Source organism: Ptychodera flava, chromosome 9 (assembly GCF_041260155.1).
Source record: "Ptychodera flava strain L36383 chromosome 9, AS_Pfla_20210202, whole genome shotgun sequence".
Lineage (NCBI taxonomy): Eukaryota > Metazoa > Hemichordata > Enteropneusta > Ptychoderidae > Ptychodera > Ptychodera flava.
This window is the reverse complement of record NC_091936.1, coordinates 1,150,795-1,169,845: the sequence shown is the minus strand read 5'-3', so window position 1 is coordinate 1,169,845 and position 19,051 is coordinate 1,150,795. Positions and strand designations below refer to the sequence as shown.

At 39.8% G+C, this 19,051-nt stretch overlaps 1 protein-coding gene across 1 annotated transcript in view; it reads right to left on the bottom strand.

The window, feature by feature from the left end:
• Positions 1-19,051, bottom strand: part of LOC139141352 (DDB1- and CUL4-associated factor 7) — a 77,190-nt gene that overhangs the window by 54,624 nt on the left and 3,515 nt on the right. Inside the window, exons 2-3 of the mRNA XM_070710986.1 lie at positions 12,652-12,753; positions 8,295-8,393 (exon numbers count right to left, since the gene is read on the bottom strand). Coding sequence (XP_070567087.1) covers positions 8,295-8,393; positions 12,652-12,753 — 201 coding nt within the window. The remainder of the gene's footprint in view (positions 1-8,294; positions 8,394-12,651; positions 12,754-19,051) is intronic.

Below are 19,051 nucleotides of genomic sequence, written 5' to 3'. Positions count from 1 at the left end.
CTCGTCATCAGCAGAGGCTGCCGAGCCCGCTCCTGCCATAGTTTCGTGTGCTGCGATGTCCCCGCCGAAAAAGATAGTGCGGAGGGTTCGTTATCAGGATAGCCCACCTGATTTTGAGCCAGATATGATCCTTGATGCCGCTACGGGCGAGTTCAGGCCCAGACGCCCAGACGACGGTGATATCACCGCTGAGTCCGACTCGGAGGTTGACGAGGATGCGGCAGAGGACGATAACTTTTATGACAGGCAGTACGTAGGTGAGGCAAGCTCTGACGACGATGATGACGTTGCTGCTGTGTTGGCGGAGGACGACACACCTCCTGTCTGGCGTATGTCGGAGACTACGATGCTAATATATTTGAGGAGACCGATTTTGACCATGAGAGAGGACCGACTTTCACCTTGCCCAGCCACGCCCGTGAGCTCGATTACTTTTTAAGTTTATTCCAGCTACACTGATCAGATTGGCCAAGGACGAGACTAATAAATACGCCAAATTCCACCAGCGACATATCGCTAGGAAAATAGATAAATACTGGCGTAACGCTGACTACCGAGAGGTGCAGGCGTTCATTGGCGTCTTAGTCTGTATGGGTATCGACCGTAAATCATCAGTGGAGGATTATTGGTCTAGCGATCCCTTTCTGAGAAACCAGGGTATTTCTACTGTGATTACCCGCAGTCGCTTTCAGCAGCTTATGCGATACTTTCATCTGGCAGACCCAGAGAACGATCCACGTCGTGATCCTGATGAGGCACGCCGCCGACGTCGGTGTCAGGAGGATCCCCTGTATAAAATCAATCCATGGATGGAGCCCATAGTTGACCGGTGCGTAAATAATTATAAGATGGGTAGAGAGATCTCCATCGACGAGGGCATGGTGCGATTTAAGGGCCGTTCTAAATTTAAGCAGAGATTACCGCATAAGCCTGATCGAGACGGTTTCAAGATATGGCAGCTGTGCGACTCCACCACTGCATACATAGCTAACTTTGCACCGTACCTAGGTGTGAAATATCGGGATCGGACTGATGGGAGACGGCAGGAGCGAGGTGTGGTGAAAAGAATTACGATGGAGCTGGTCCAGCCATTCTGTGGATATAATCACAGCCTATTCTGTGATAGCCTGTTTAGCACGGTCGTTACTGCTAGAGAGCTGATGGAGACCGGGATCTACATGGTCGGGAGTTTCAACCGCCGTAATCGTCGCACCATGCCCCCTCAATTAATTCCGCCGGGTAAGAGGAAGCGCCTTCCTCTGTCTGTTGGGGATATGAAAGCCACGACCAGAACGGACTCTCGTCTTAACATCACTGCTTATCAGGATAGTAACGCTCAGGTGCTGATCTTGAATACGGTCTATCCACCCTTGGAGTGCGTGCCAGTGGGGGAGGGAGACGAGCGGCGACAAGTGCCTCTGTCGCTGTATAATTATCGCCGGTACATGGGAGGCGTCGACCGAGCCAACCAGAAGCGCAAGTACTTTCACACTGGGCGCAAGAACCACAGATGGTGGACATATCTGGCGTGTTACCTGATTGATGTTGCCCTGGTAAATGCATATATATGCTTCAAGCATGTACACCCTGATAGTAAGCTGACCCATAAGATGTTTCATCTGCGTGTCGGAAACAACTCATTGGCGGTTATTGTGGGCGATCGCAGCCCAGTGTGAGAGAGGTCGAGGCCACTGTTTCTCTTGCCTCGTACATCAATCCACAAAATCAGCCGATGCACGTTGTCAGCCGTTTGGAGGGGCGCAGAAATGCTGTAAAGTATGTAGCAGAGAGGGTAAGACCACTGCGAGCGGACGACTGTCTGAGACGTCCAAAGGATGTAGTCTGTGCGGGGTTCATCTTCACGAGGGCGAGTGTTTTGCGGCTTTTCATCATCGCATGATGCTACGAGGTAAGAGGAGCATTGGCGTGCAGACCTCTACTCACACAGCCCCGACGACACCCATCAGCAAGAGAACCCGACGTAAATAACGGACAGGGGACAGCTTCGCCTAACAGTGGCTTGACTGTATTCTGAACACGGACCATGATCACATTTTGAGCACGGTTGTGCCGTTTGTTTGTGCTTTACGATCCCGCTGATTGTAAATTGAAACACGGATTATTTTGTACAATCCCCCGATTGTAATCTTTGTAACACGGACCATGCACTCGGACGTCGAGATAGACTCTGAGATTTATTATTCGGCATAATGTAAATTATTCCCGAATAAAATACTATCTATGGATCGCATATTTTCGTTTTGTTTTGTTTTGTTTAGACGGATTATTTTGTACAATTCCCCCTATTATAATTTTTGAAACACGGATCTGCCACCCCGATTGTAATTTTTGAAACACGGACCATGCACTCGGAGTCGGAGACAGACTCCGAGATTTATTGTCGGCATAATGTAAATTATTCCCGAATAAAATACTATCTATGGATCGCATATTTTCGTTTGTTTTGTTTTACCCCCACTTTCGTTTTTGGCAGATCCGTAAGGACGCTATAGTAATGGATGAACGTGCGTTGTATCACGTGGGAGGGGCACAGCCCAACGGAGGCTGTGCTCGTGCGACGTAGACGTTGTACCAACCATCTGTCGTTGGGGTTAGTGCATAGAGCAGTTGCACTGTCCAGAGCTAAGGTGGTACAAAACTGCACCTTAGTAACAACTGCACAACTAACGTGTTAGGAAACGGTAACACTAACGAGCTAAGTGTTCACTGAACTGGCCAAACTACGTACACGCCTTCCTTCAATGGCGGAACTATGTCGTTGACACTACGTCAAAGCAGACTGCAATGTGCGACTCTTCCAAGTCGTTCAAAGTACGTGGCCAAGTGACACAACCCAGGGGAAACAGGACAGGTTTGAGGGTGCTGCCGCACCCATAGCACTAACCCCTGGGTCTTCTACTAACCCACGAGAGAGGTGACGTTTCCCCGGTGTGGCCGTGCGTGCCGGCGAACGAGCTTTACTTCCGCGAAAGTAAGCTAGAAAAGGGCATAAAAGTGCACGTCCCCCGGGGCAAACAACGCCCGTGACCTCGTCATTTTCTGGACACAACCTCATCAGCGGTTGCCCCTCTATACGGGCATGCAAAAATTTTTGAAGTCTAACACGTATATGGTCGGTAATCGTACCCCGAAAATGCGGTATTTTCCCGCCAAATGCCTGGCAGGAAAGCGTGCAGGAGAGCCTATCTTCTGTAGACACGGAAAAGGGGGCCGGTTTTGACCGACTTGGCAGGATAACGGACAGGGGCGCTCGGCAGGAAAAGGGTTAAAACAGTCAATTCCTTTTAAGTTCTCAAGGGAGATGTTATCTTTTGTGGTCAGAGAAACAAGGCTCACACATTGTATTTCATTATATTTGTTGTTCCTCAATTTTCATTGTCAACTTGTAATCTTTCTAACATATTTATATTGAGAGAATAATGTATTGGTTTTAACACTAGTTTATTGACTCCTATCTTGTGTTTTAAATTTTCACAATTTACAGAAGTCAAATAGTTCCATCTAGATATTGCCTATACCATTGAGATATTGCAACAGAAATCCTGAAATATGATTTCTTGGGTCAGAAAGGGGACGGAAAACATCGAGTGCACTGAGGTGTAAAGTAGTGAATGCTTATATCATAAGTGCTGGAAAAAAAACACATAAGAATTACTTGTGGTAAAAACATTTGCGTGCCTTTGGCAGCATGCAAGCAAAGAATACATGAGAATTAAGTTTCCAAAATTTTGCTCATTTCAACAGCATTGTGACAATTCCTTTTTTATTTCTGTCTGTTATGAGAATTTTTTTTTCTCAAGCCATTACAGGCTTAATTTTTTTCTTTTATTTCACCTGGTGACAATTTTTTTTCTTCAAAATCCTCCATACCCCCAGAAATCAAGTGGTTCTCCCCTAAGTGAGCCCCTGACCTATACGGGCCAGTGGATTACTTCCTCAGTAGAACTGATATGCCTGCCACTCGCCAACGGAGGCCATCATTCTTCAGTCGATCAGAGGCGCCTTTCGTACCAAAAAATACACGACAGCCGCAAAAGTGCATCACTGTCAACTTCATAACTATAGAACATATTGAAATACACAGTGAAACGTTCACAACGTAAAAAATGTGCCCATACCGAGAAACAAGATGGCGTCCGTTTCGATTCTTCAACTCAGATTTTGTCCTACAGTTGTGCGCATGCGCAGACGGTAGCTTTAGCGAAAGTGAGTCAAAATCAAGTAAATATAAAATAAAAATGGATAAAAATATTGTTTAAAAATAATGCAAGGCATGTATCACCAAATTTAGAACATTTCTGACGGCATTTCAACTATACGAACACCCATGCTAAACATCACAATAATCAAATCAGTGGTTTTGAGGAAAAATTGAAAATAGTGGTTTTCAGAAAAAAGCTAAAAAAGTGACTTTAAAATGATTCAATCAAAAAAAGAAAAAAGACCGTTTGAGATACATGCCCAAGTGACCACCATACCAAATTTCAGAAAAAGTTACTGAAGCGTTTCTGAGATACATGCGTCCACAGCATACGGCCCACTATGTTGGCCATATTGGGCCGCGCCATCACATTAGTACCTTGTGCCCACAGGGCACAAAGTACTAAACATAGGGCCAAAGTCCCTGAAGCTACTATAGACATGGATACAAAATTAAGTATTTCCTGACTGTTATGTAGAGAATAACCTTTTGTGACACATGTATTGATAAAGAAGGTGGATATCTGTGATTAACATTGTAAGTGAGTTCTGTTGAATAAGTTGAGACTGTACATACTCAGAGAAAGCACACTGAAGAGACAAATGTTTGAAACTTAAGAAGTTCAAGGTCATCAAAAGCATTATACGGAATCATGTAACTTTCATTGCACTGATTACACAGATTGCATAATTGCTATAAATAGAACATGAGGAATCTTACAGCCCAACTTTACCATAAAAACCCTATCACTTTGACCACTCTTTTAATTGAACACTCTATTTTTTTCCTCAAAAAGTAATTTTATTTTATCCTTACCAAGTCAACCATAAATGGAAATTAGAACTTTCTCTATCTCTATCTCTATCTCTATTGACTATTTTGAGCAATTTCTTTTAGATAACATACAGGGCACAATAAATGACGGTTCAAAATATGTCAAAGTTGGGATTCAGGAAAGTTGCCTTTACATGTTTTAATCCTCCAAGATGGTAAGCATTTCACTATGAACTGTCAAAAAAAGTTGAACTTTCTGATAATTCTACACTAAAATTATTTTGGCGTTGATGATTTCCTAATTCAATTATTTAAAATCATATTATTTTTTTTCTGGGTGAATTGATAGGGTTTATACAGTACAAGAATTACATACAATGTAAGTCAAATTTTGACCAAAAATGACAAAAAAATTCCTTAAAAATACACACTTGCATATTTCATCACAATTTGAACAAATCTAAGTTGGGTTACCCCTAGGGACCTGTACACCAAATAACAAAGCTGCCTGACCAGCGGTTATGAAGAAGATTTTTTACCAAAAACACCTTTTTTGGCATTAATTTGCCTACTTTCAACAATATCAAAAAATTAAAAAAAATAGTTTCTCAAAATCATACTTTTCATCTACACAACAAATATCAAATCAGTAAGTACTGCGGTTCTCAAGATATTTGAGTGGACGGACGCCTCACAAACGGACATACATACATACATACATACATACATACATACAGACTGACGACGGACGCCGGACGGATACCCATCCCAATAGCTTCTATAGACTATAGTCTATAGTAGCTAAAAAGTAGTTTCTCAAAATCATATTTTTCATCTACACAACAAATATCAAATCAGTAAGTACTGCGGTTCTCAAGATATTTGAGTGGACGGACGCCTTACAAACGGACATACATACATACATACATACATACATACAGACTGACGCCGGACGGATACCCATCCCAATAGCTTCTATAGACTATAGTCTATAGTAGCTAATAAAATTAGTTGAGATATGCCTGAGTTATGGCTCTGTACATGAACAAATCGTAACAAAATGGCCGCACGGCAGCCATATTGGATTGTATCACAAAACAAATTGACGTGCATATCTATATTACAGCATGAGCGATCATGATTTTGATCAGTTTGCCACTCCGGTATTTTGCAGAGCTTGTCAAATTTTATGCATAGAATCAGTAAATTATTTGAATGGCTCTTGACCAGATCCGTCAATAAATTTCAAGGCAGTCACGCTAGCTGGTATGTTAAATTTCTCAATCATACTTTGAAAACTACAAATGCAAACAACGTAAAAAACCACTAATTTCCAATTAGAAAATGAAAAATATTTCAAGGTTATTTTGTAAAACACTCACATTTTTCTGTTTGCTCAACGTTTAAAACCTGGAGCATACCCACCTTGCTCTGTAAAATCTTGAATACAGAGCTTCAATCCATTGTTTTGCCAGTTAATATTTTATTGAAGATTTTATTTAACATTTTTTCGAGCATTTCCGTGAAATGTGGTAGGTAATATATGATCAGTTACGATAGTAATTTGTAGGAGAAAATGTAGAGATTGCAGTAAAATTGCTACAAGTTTCAAAACTTTGACCTTTGATCTTTTGTTTTGAAATTTGAGACCCTTCAACGAGTGTTGAACGTCTACGGCTAAAAATAACAAGCACGTCCTCAAACTATCGCGCAAAGTAGGGAAAAAAATCAGTATGATTTTCGTAAACTACAGCACAGCCGTCACCCCTCCCAGCTTTTTAATTCCTGCGGACTTACCGCGGACGTTTCAATGTCGCGGAGATACCTCGATCATTAGAGCAAAATGGACTAAAATAAAGGTGTGAATGGCCCAACTCCAGCCTACGGTAATGAGTTCATCATGAATATTCACGGCACCTCAGGTGCGGTAATCATTGAGGTAAACGGATAAGTGGGACACCGCGGACTCCGCGTGAGGTACCACCTGTTTGAAAATGACCTCCTCCCTTAACGCGTCAGATATTTGCATATGAACAGGCAAATTTTGCAAGGGTCTGACAAATGGACGTCCAATTTTATCTCACCGATCAATCAGAACATGTCAAGTTTCATTTGGCTATGAAATAAACGTAAAAGTACATCAAAAATCAGCCCTCATTTTTTGTGTTCGGCCGATCTCCGGATTCACTTGCCTTTGACTTTGACGTAAATGTATATAAAAAATCGGGCCTCATTTTTTGTGTTCGGCCGAACAAATTTCGCAAGAGAAACTGTTTCGATTGTCGGGTTTATTTGGCTTTGAAATAAATGCTAAAGTACATCAAAAATCAGACCTCGTTTTATGTTTTTGTACTAATTTCGTACTAATTTCAGAAGACAAACTGTTTCGATCGTCGTATTCACTTGCCTTTGAATTTAACGTAAAAGTATATCAAAAATCTAAGAAAGAGAAACTGTTTTGATCGCCGGATTTATTTGGCTTTGAATTTAACATAAAAGTACATCAAAAATCCGGCCTCATTTTTTGTTTTCGGCCAAACTAATTTTGCAAGAAAACTGTTTCAATCGTCGGGTTTATTTGGTTTTGAAATGAACGTAAAAGTACATAAAAAATCAGGCCTCATTTTTTGTTTTCGGCCATCCTGATCGTCGGATTCATTTGGCTATGAAATAAACGTGAAAATACATCAAAAATTGGCCCTCATTTTTTGTGTTTGGCCGAACTAATTTCGTAAGAGAAACTGTTTCGATCGTTGGATTTATTTGGCTTTGAATTTAATGTAAAAGTACATCAAAAATCGGGCCTCATTTTTTGTGTTCGGCCAAACTAATTTCGCAAGAAAACTGGTTCGATCGTCTGGTTTAATTTGGTTTTGAAATAAACGTAAAAGTACATAAAAATTGGGCCTAATTTTTTGTGTTCGGCCGAACTAATTTAGCAAGAGAAACTGTTTTGATCGTCGGATTCATTTCGCTTTGTACTGCTCACAGTAGGGCAGACATCAGTGATCTCCAAATTCAAATTAGCATAGTCGAGTGTCAACTCATATCAATTCATGAATATTCGTGCATATCATGAATATTCTACATCTGGTATCCTCGCTTTGCAGTACCTTGCATTGTCACGCAGAATGACGGGCCTTTTGATTTTGACAAGCTCCCCAAGTTCCCATTGAAGGGTTAAAAGAGCTTAATTTTGCTGTATTTTGATCAAACTTCCAGTATTCTGATATTTCACAAGACCATGAATGCTATGTATTTAATTAACTGATGTCAAGCTGCAATTAGATAGACTTACATTATTTAGGAGGCATTCCAATCGGGTATCTGTCCCTCCAACTCTCCAAACCCTCAAATAATCTCCACTGGTGGCAACGAGGTCAGGGAAGACACCTTTCTGTTAAAAATATACAAAACAAGATAGCATGATTATTGATGATGACAAGGCTAGTTCAGTATGGTAATTATCCTAATGCACACACAGTTGCTTTATATATTAAACTTACATACCGGTACATGAATCTGTTGACCCCTTGGAAGCACTCATCAAGAGAAAGTCTACATTGACTCCCGTAATGCTATATTTACCTATCAAAGTCAGGTGCCATTGGTACCAGTATCAATAGCAAAACTGGATTTCAGGTTTTGTGATCTACATCAGAGGTCACGTTTACGCATAAATCCTGTTGATTTGACGCAAATATAGCATTCATGACTCAATATTTACGGTACTTGACCTGCATCACTAGGGACTCAATATCTCAATGTGCTCAAAACACGTTGTCATCTCTGTGTAGCAGGAATTTGAGTTTGTGACCTCTAAAGATTAGGCGTTTCTAAAAATCAAACAGCCCTGGGAACATGCACACAGTACCCAAGTGCAAATCCAAGTGCAGTGCAGCAAACGTATGCTCACTTTGCACCTGACATTTCTGAGTATTGACTAAAATGTTGCATTTTTTGGTGTCATCACACTAACAAAAGTTTCCCCCTAAACCATGCGGGACAATTAGTGTCTACAGAAGGTCTTTTGACGTTTGTCATTGGCAGTTCAAAACTTTGGTTACATATTTTTAAAAAGCAGTGTCAACAACACTTTGCTCACATTTAATTACATGTGGCAAACCAGAGTGAGTGTATGCATGATATTTAATAGCTTGTTTGGACCTAAGCATGTGCTACATGTATTTATAGTCAAGTGCATTTGAACATTTGATGCACTGTCCATTGAAGTAGGAAATGATTAGTACGTGTATCTGTTGCACCTGTTCATCATACACACTTATACAACACCATGCAATGTAGTTCATTGTAATTAGTAATACAATCTACCATACCAAAGGAAAAGCATCCTCTTGTAGTATTGTATTGCATGTGTGTAGGCTGCAAAGTTACGGTCTCAACTTCTCTCTATTGTTATTACTGTTCTCATTAGTCAAGAAATACGGAAAATTTGATTTTACCCAAATTTGTTGTAGCCTGATATACTTTCATTGAAGATTTAATACCGATTTTTCAAACTGTAACTTTTTTGATCATCTTTCTGGCTTTAAAACAGTATATCGCACAATTGACCATGTCTTCCATGTTCCGAAACAAGTAGGGTTTCTAATGACTGAATGTAATTTTAAAGGTTCAACAATGATTCGCAGTGTGACTCTGTCCCCATTTTGATGTATACCTGCGATCAGACAACCATTTCAGCTTGTACATGCACTATGCTGACAAGAGTTGAGCTTGCCAAGTATATAACACAGGAACAGTATTTCAATGATCGACAGTGATACGGTAAGGAAATGTGTTAAGATCGAGGCTGGAAATATACATTTTTGTTAAACTTCAAGCTTACGAGCTTTAAAGGCCAGGGACTTGATATCCGGGACCAAGTTAATACCGTTCACCTAAAGTTTGACATTCACAGGCAGGATCGAATGTTTATGTTTTTGTAAATTACGGTCACGATTAGTGTGCACAGGAGGTTGTAAACAGGCCAATGTGTTGACATGTAAACAACAGATTATACGTAACTGAATATAACGGCGAGACCAGTACACCGAGAAATGTTTCATAAAGCTCGCGATGCTTGTAGCAATAACAGGTGTACTTCAACAGTAATGACAATGGTACAGCACGACGACGCTGCAACTGACTGCATTATTACGTTCCGAATTAGGCCTACCAGGCCTGGGCGTGGGCTGCAACTGTACAATTGTTGCAGCTAAACGATAGCGTAGACGTGCCATTGCCAAGATACTCTGCTATTTCCGATCATTTCATCTACAGAAAGCCCTCCCACTAAAAAAGTAATTACGGTTTGAAATCGTTGAATTAATCGGAAATTAACACCGTGGTGCATTAATCTATAAGCTTATTTACAGAAATAATATAATGTAACATCACCAATCAAAAGAAACGTGGTGTTGAAGAACATATTTCTTTGAACAGAAGACTACAGCGACTATTTTCTGTAAGCATAATATAAATTTAGCAAACTTGTGAATCAAGCATCTGAAGAGTATCTTCAACACTTTTGGTTTTGTTCTACTCTTGTTATAAAATAAGTCAAATTTCGGGAAACATTTTCGATATCTGTGTAGCGCAAATATGTAAACCGACACTGCATCCATCCATCCTATAGACCATGATCAGTTCGCGAGTGCATAAACCACCCCCTCTCTCTCTCTCTCTCTCTCTGTCTCTTTTCCAAATCTTGCCTTTTGATGTTTTATTTTGCCGACATTTATTTAACGCTTCACGATCACCGCTCAATGTTTATGTTGATTTTGATTTACAATGTTTACCGGGTAAACTTCGTAACTGGAGACATGTCACGGCCTGGAGCTAGTTATCACCATCGAAAGTTTGTAAACGTTTCTGCTCCAGAATGGACGTACTTAAATGCACAGGTGACTTAGTGTGTAATATATTGAATAGCAATATGAATTTCACCGTTAAGAAAGTCTATGACTTTCAAACTAGTCGTACAAACAACAACAAGCGACCTAGCGGCCAATATAGCTCCGCTGTGTTTTATAGAGAATAACTGTTTTTGACACATGTTGATGAAGGAGGTGGAAATCTTTGATAGGTTAATGCAGTGGCCAGAAAAAAGTGGCAAAAATAGCTGCAAAAATACACAATTGAAGATTTCACCATACTTTGAATATATCACAGCGGATCATCCCTAAGAACATGTCAACCACAGCTATCTGATGAATAGTTTTTTGAGAACAAAATTTTCCGACCAAAAATGGCAACAATTGCCCCCCAAAATAAAAATTGCAGATTTCATCATAATTTCAAAAGATCAAATTTAGTGAACATCTATAGAAACCTGTATACCAAATTTCAAAGCTATTAGAACAGTACTTTTTGAGAAACACATTTATTGACCAAAAATGGAAAAAATTGCCCCAAAAATTCAAAATTCCAGATTTCATCATAATTTCAATAAATATCATTAAGGTGATCTGTGGGAACCTGTATATTAATTTGCAAAGCTATCAGATGAGTAGTTTTGGAAATACACAATTTTTTGACCAAAAATGGCAAAAATTGCCCCCAAAAAACAAAACTACAGATTTCATGAGAAATTAAATATATTTTACTTAGCTCATCTGTAAAAAACCAGAATACAAAATTTCAAAGCTATCAGACCAGTACTTTTAGAGAAATACATTTTTTGACAAAAAAATGGCAAAAATTGTTCCAAAAATTCAAAATTGCAGATTTCATCATAATTTCAATAAATATTATTAAGGTGATCTGTGGGAACCTGTATATTAATTTGCAAAGCTATCAGATGAGTAGTTTTGGAAATACACAATTTTTTGACCAAAAATGGCAAAAATTGCCCCAAAATAACAAAAATACGGATTTCATCAGAAATTCAATATATATTACTTAGTGCATCTATAGAAACCTGTATACCAAATTTCAAAACTATCACACCAGTACTTCTTGAGAAATACATTTTTTGACTAAAAATGGCAAAAATTGCCTTAAAAATGCAAATTTGCATATTTCTGCACAATTTGAATAAATTTGAAATACATCTTCCCTAGAGACATATGTACCAAATATCAAAGCTATCTGATTGGTAGTTTTGAAGAAGAAGATTTTTAAAGATATTTTTACCAAAAATGACAAAAATTGCCTTAAAAATACAAGTATGCAAATTTCACCACGATTTGAACAAATCTGACTAAAGTCACCCTAAGTAAACTGCATATCAAATTTCAAAGCAATCGGACAAGCGGTTTCAGAGAAGAAGACTTTTTTACCGAAAACACCAAAAAATGCACCAAAATTACAAATATGCAAATTTCACCACGATTTGAATAAACTTAAATGAGGTCACCCCAAGTGAACTGCATATAAAATTTCAAAGCAATTGGACTTGCGATTTCAGAGGAGAAGGCAATTGTTGACGGACAACGGACGACAGACTACGACGGAAAATCAACCTATTTGATAAGCTCCGCGTTGCTGACAGCGGAGCTAATAAACATGGTGGATCAGTGATACAAAATGGCAAATGGGAGCTACTGTAAAAATGGCCCAAACTCACTGAACCTAGATTCAACACTGTGTATGAAATACATGTGAGTGAAAAAGTGTCTGTTCAGAGAATACACAAATTCATAAATACTTACACTATCAGGTATCCACATTATCTTTGTAGTTGGATAAGGATGATCAAATATATTCCTGCCAATAAATTCAGATGTTTCCTCTTCTAAAGATACTATTTGCACCTGTGAAGATATTAACAGTGCAAATTACAAATCTGAATGATATCACTTTTGTTGAACTTAATTCTGACAATGTGTGCTGCTCCATACCTGCATGTATGGTCATTCTCTTCCAGGATCTTGAGTTTAATTAGGTCATACATATAAGTACAACAAGTGAAGATATTTTTAGAACAGTGATGAGCATATCAATAGAAATTCCAGATTGTTCAAAGCAATTCTAGATTGATCTTGTGTTCTCTGGATAGAATCATTTTAGTATAAATATGGGATGGTACAGGGTAAGTGCCCGAACTTATGTATTTTTTTTTATATTTAACCTCATCTGGGATATTTGAACAAGTTTGTGTGGCTTGATGAGACTTGCTATGTACATTGAAGATACTTTGATACAACATTGTTTAAAGTCAAAAGTATTTTATTTCAGCAAATTCATAATTTGCATATTTAATGAGCTTCTATAATTAAGGGATATATACCAGTACTGGGATTTACTTGATCAAAGTTAGCAAAACATGCTATATACATTGATGATACCAGGTTGAAACAATATTAAAAGTCATTTCGCATTTTCCCATCAACTAATTTATAATTTGCATATCTAATGAGCTTTCACACTTTTGCATATATACAGCTACGCCCGCGTATAACCTTGCATAGTGCATCGCATAATGCTGGTGTTAATGACACATTGTACCAGCACTGTCTATTGTACCAGCACAAGTATGGTACGGCGCACTTTAGACTGTCCCCAGCTGTGCAGCGCACCCTACGCTGCCTGAAAGGGAGTTGACACTTTGCATTTGACTGTAATTTAATGCGCTCGGCCGCACCAGCTCCGACGTGCACAAAGAAACCATTTAGCGACATCATTCCCGTTGCATTTTACAGCTAAACTAACGATCTTTTCATGATTTGCTACAATTGCTGATCCTGCTTGACCCAGGGCCCACATAAATGCAAACTTCCAGTCATCATGGTCTCTAAATTATGTTTTCCAGCGTAGAGATTTACGTAATAAATATCAGTTTTACCTTTGTAAAAGAGTTGTGTCAAATTATGTCGCATGGAGAAATGTGTATGTTTTGTCAGTTTCCCGTGAGAATAAATAAATACGGGTTGTCTACATGGTACAGCGCTGTAATTTACTGGATGAGACTGGTATGGTGTCGCAAACCTTGGAACAAAATTGTGATAAAATATTTTGATTGATCAATAGACGTTGACCTAATGATATGCACGTCCTACTGAACCTGCTTGACCCCAAGGGCAGGCGAAAAGCTACAGCTTTAAATCCCAGTCCGTCCGAATATGACTTCATTGTCTCAACATTAAAATGATAAGCATTTTCCAGGAGTCTGTAATCATATTGAACATTCTGTGAAAATAGCACCTGTCCGAATCGAAACTGGTCATATTGCCTAAACTGAATGTGACTGAGAAATGATATGAAGTGTCACGAGCTCCGCGTAATTTTGTCATCGCTGCTGAGCATGAGTTGTAAAAATACACCCTTGCGCATATCTTTGTGTAAACTAAAATAGTTCAAAAGACAGAAGTAAAGTGTTATGACATCTGAAGATTCAGACATCTGAACTTCGATATAGCTATGAAGTTTCCATGCTTTTCCGTGCTCGAAGAGCCGATTGGAATACCAGTCAAAACAGAAATTTGCATGGTAACTGTAGTAACCTGACCTGAACGCATACCCCCTCATGAAACAAGGATGGCAGCCCGTGGTTATGGTGTTACATTTGAACTATATTTTTCCTTTCCAACTTCTGAGAACAATATTTGAATAACAATTCTTCATTCTCGTGATTCTTTATCTTCTGACATCGACTATGATATGTGTTCTAACTTCGGATATATTTTACTTCTGTAAATGTTCACGTCTAATATGTAAACAGAACCGTAAAATATCAAATATATACCCTTTTGATATGGAGAAACATCTTTTTGTGTCACTGACGATCAAGTTAAATCCTCAAATATCGCGACAAGACTTTGCGTATTTATTTGCACGATATGAATGTGGAACAAAGCCGACTCGGCGGACGAGCGAGCGCCTTCTCAGAAAGTCTGTATACGATGTCACGTCACAATACACTACGGTCCGTGATACACTGAAAATTGTTGCGAATTTGTCTTTAAGGAAGCCAATTCACACAAGTTTCTAACGCCAGTAAAGATATTTTGTAGTTGGCAGCAATACACCACTAACATTTTCGCTATTCAGGAGTGCCTTACTCGCTCTACGTTCTAAAAAATGCCATGCGTACATTGCTTTTGACCATGCATGCCGCAACCTTCCTTTCCAAATTCACGGTCGACTTTCCTACATTGATCACAATCTTTCTTTCCATTTCATAGCTTTACATGCGCTTAGAATGTGTGTTGTAGGGGTGTTTTTATAAACTTACGTCATGCTACGTTTAACAGTATAACAAATAGATTTTTTATTACTTACAAAATCTATAACAATGCCAATTCCTGCCACAATACACTTACTGGACAGATATACAACAAATCAATCAATAACAAGGTCTATAGAAAGGTAACAGAACAAACTCACTGAACACCGCACTGGGCAAGAACAATATAAATAGTGCGACACATGTCGCACCACAACTGTGTATAACTCCGCCTGACTACAGTTTTTATAAACTTACGTCATGCTACGTTTAACAGTATAACAAATAGATTTTTTATTACTTACAAAATCTATAATAATGCCAAAATGTAGGAGAATTGCAAGTTACACCTTTTTGTGTGTAATTTGCTAGATGTGGTACTTGGTGAAAATGATAAGCGCTGAATAAGCCCCTACGTTGGTTTATTCATGTTTTAAAACATCCTTCGTATAAGAGTCCTTAACTCTAGAATGGACATAATGATCCATAAAGACAGACCTAGTTTTCCAGCGGCCTAACTTCATAACAATGTCTGGATCACAGTCTGTATCAATAGCCACTGTAGCTCCTGTCGGCCTGAAATCCTTGGCTGTGTAACCCTTCCCCCCAAGGCCCGCTAATGTGATAGCCTCATCCATGATTTTGGAGACAGTGGGTGCTGTGATGGCCTTAAATGGGGGAATAAGTGACAAAAATACAGGTTTATCAAGTGTGGGTCTATCCCTTTGGGTTTTCTGTATGTATGTGTGCAGTGCTCGTACTGGGTCCATTTTTTGCTCAACACTACTGGGTATAGTAACCTCAAAACCACTTCTTGAAGTGTCATTTTTGATACCATGAAATGTAACCGTTAATTTGCCATCTTCTGTAAAAGTGAGATTATTGGTAGAAAACACAACTGGTTTTGAAGTGTTAGACACTGCACCAAAATACACACTCTTAGGAGCAATGTCTGATGGACGCAACATTAAAGTCACCGCAAGTAAGGTTATTGCCTTTAAGTGCAGGTCCTTGAGTGACAATTCATAATTGTCCGGCCAGCCCATGAATAGTCTCCGAAATGGGGCAATGGGCATTACCTTTGAGTGTTTCATAGGTTCTGATGTAGTTGATTTCACAAGACTCGAAACAAGAAAATGTAATTCCGGGTCACTTGTCAACCTTGCGTGACCTAATGCATTACTAAGACAAGATATCGCTGCCATTGCACATTTAAGCTCTGTGTTCGCGCTGCCCATTCGCCACGTTCGCAAATGCGAATTGAAATCAGCAGTGGCGAAGAAAAATCGATCCTAATTCGCCACAGTGGCGAAAGTGATTTTTGTTGAAAAAATTCCGCAAAATAAGCAAAAACGTGGGGTTTTTTAGTCTTTTGTTGATCTGCGCTTCTCTATTTCGGCGATTCGCGAAAAAACTATATCCACTTCCGTATTGTTCTCTCCGACGTACGCAATTGCAATCGAGCCAAGTCTCGCGAGAGATTTGACGTCAATTTGTATGGTGTACAGCATGCACATAAATGACTATAGCGAGAATTGAAAATGCAGGTAGACGCAATCGAGCCCTAGTCTCGCGATAAATTTGACGTCATTTTGTCTAGTGCACAGCAAGCAAAGCGAACACTCGCGAGAATTGAAACTTTTGCTACAGCAGACACACGCATTTTAATCGTGGTCACAAAGTTCGGTGTTGAAATTTATTTGCATTGTGGTCTAGACGTTCCGTGTTGCGCATTTTAATCGAGGTCTTATTTTAATGGTGGTCGATGTTAATTAAAATCGCCATCCCAGCGACGCATTCCGTGTTGTTGTCGATTTGCATCGCGGTCTCGACGTTCCGTTCCGTTCTCGACGTTCCGCGTATCCATGCTCAGTTGTGATTTTTTTGGTTGATTTTGCCGTATTGTTTTTTCAGAAACATACGAAATTCGTCTAAGTTTTAAGAAACAATTAATTTCTCTAGGCGAGGACTATTCAAGCTTGTTGTATCCTCGCATTAAATTTACCGATTTTCTGTAATACAGTTATTTATGTGGTTTACGGAAATTTTTGTGACAGCTTCAGGTAAAAAGGTGAATTGGACAACATTTCATTTCTGTCAGGAAATCATAGCGCGTACGTCTTGTGCAGGTGAACTCTACGGAATTTTCTGATATAAAAGATGTTTGCTAATTTACAATGATACTCATACTAGATTTCCTGTCTAAATTCCCGCAAATCACCAAGAAAATCTAAAAATTACTACACGTAATTAAGACTACATGTGGAAATGTCGTTTGATGACGTTCCGAACGTCTGTGCCACACTTATGCGATGTCTTGTATGACGTGACAAAGACGCTACGTGTACTGATGGAACGTAATTACGTGTAACCAAACTTCTATTTTAATCGCAGTCCAAACGTTCAGTGTTGCTGTCATGCTGTTGATTTGCATTGCGGTCCCAACCTTCCGTGTTGCAGTTCATTTTAATCGTGGTCTCAACGTTGCGTGCTGCTGTCGATTTGCATCGGGGTCTAGCCCTGCGTACGATGCTGTGTGTTCCGCTACAGCTAATTGCCCCGCTCACTCGCTTTGTGCTGAGCGGGGCGATTAGCTGTAGCGGAACACACAGCATCGTACGCAGGGCTACATCGGGGTCCAGAATCAAGCAATTTCCAGTGTTAAAATGAAGACATTTGGATACAAGGTTGATGTGTTAATAGTTTATTCTTGTGCATGCAACCGACATTGGAGATTATAGCATAATAGAAAGCTTTGTTTTTGTAAAAATGTGTGGCTAATAAAATTTGTCTGTGGCTAATAAAATTTGAAACTATTCGCCACAGTGGCTAACAGCTTTCCAAACCCAGCGCTAACACAGAAGCTGTGAACGTGGCTTACTAGATGAATCAGCAATGCCAATGTGACACAAAAACTCGGCCAAAACTGCCGTAGACTGAGGTGGGAAAGGAGCACCCCGGTCCAAACAAAACTTATGCAATTTTCGCAACAAATTATTGTACAAAGAAAGTGTTGAAGGTGCCCAAGCAAAATGAATTTGGGTTGATGCCCTCTCTGACCATCCTAATGACTGCAATCTTGATTTCCAGCTATCCTCCAGGCATACAAACGCCAGTGACGGTTCCTCAGTGGTTCTGGTCGTGGCCCCTGTGCCCATATTGTCCTTGGGGAATTCGGCAAAGGCATCGGTGGAGCAACTGACATTTGCTTTAACTGATGAAGCCATGTCTGCGCTGGCCAGTATGGTCCAATCACCGTGGCTTGTGCGCGCTGTCACTTCACTTCTAGTACTCTCTGTATTAAGTGAAATGGAGCATTGACGAAGTTGTTGTGTTGGTTCCAATCCTGTTGACTTAGAGCGTCTATTCCGCTTGACATTGGGTCGAAGAACTGACTGTTGTACACTTTAACTGGCTGTTGTGCATACTGGCGAATCTGTCTACAGTATGTGGTCCCCATATGCGGTTGATACATGTATATGGAAATAGGCCTGGGTGTAACTGCCATTCGTATTTTGAGTACACTCGAGACAACCTGTCTGCATGCTGATTGTCTATTCCAGCCAAATATTTCGCGGTCAGTGTTATATTTAACTCGAATGCTTCTAGCCACACTGCTGTTGCTTGTTGAGTAAGTTGGGGACTTGGCCCACCTAAGTAATTCACATAGGCGGTTATGTTGTCTGTCAACACCTGCACAGTCTTTCCTTTCAGCAGTGTGCCAAACGACTTCAGAGCTAGAAGAATTGCCATTAGCTCTCTGTAATTTGATGGCATCAAACTCATGCGACGGTTCCAAAGTCCTGACGCTTCCTTGCCATTGTAAGCTGCTCCCCAGCCTGTTTGTGAGGCGTCCGTTTCTACTTGTGCCTCTATTGGTTTGGTGT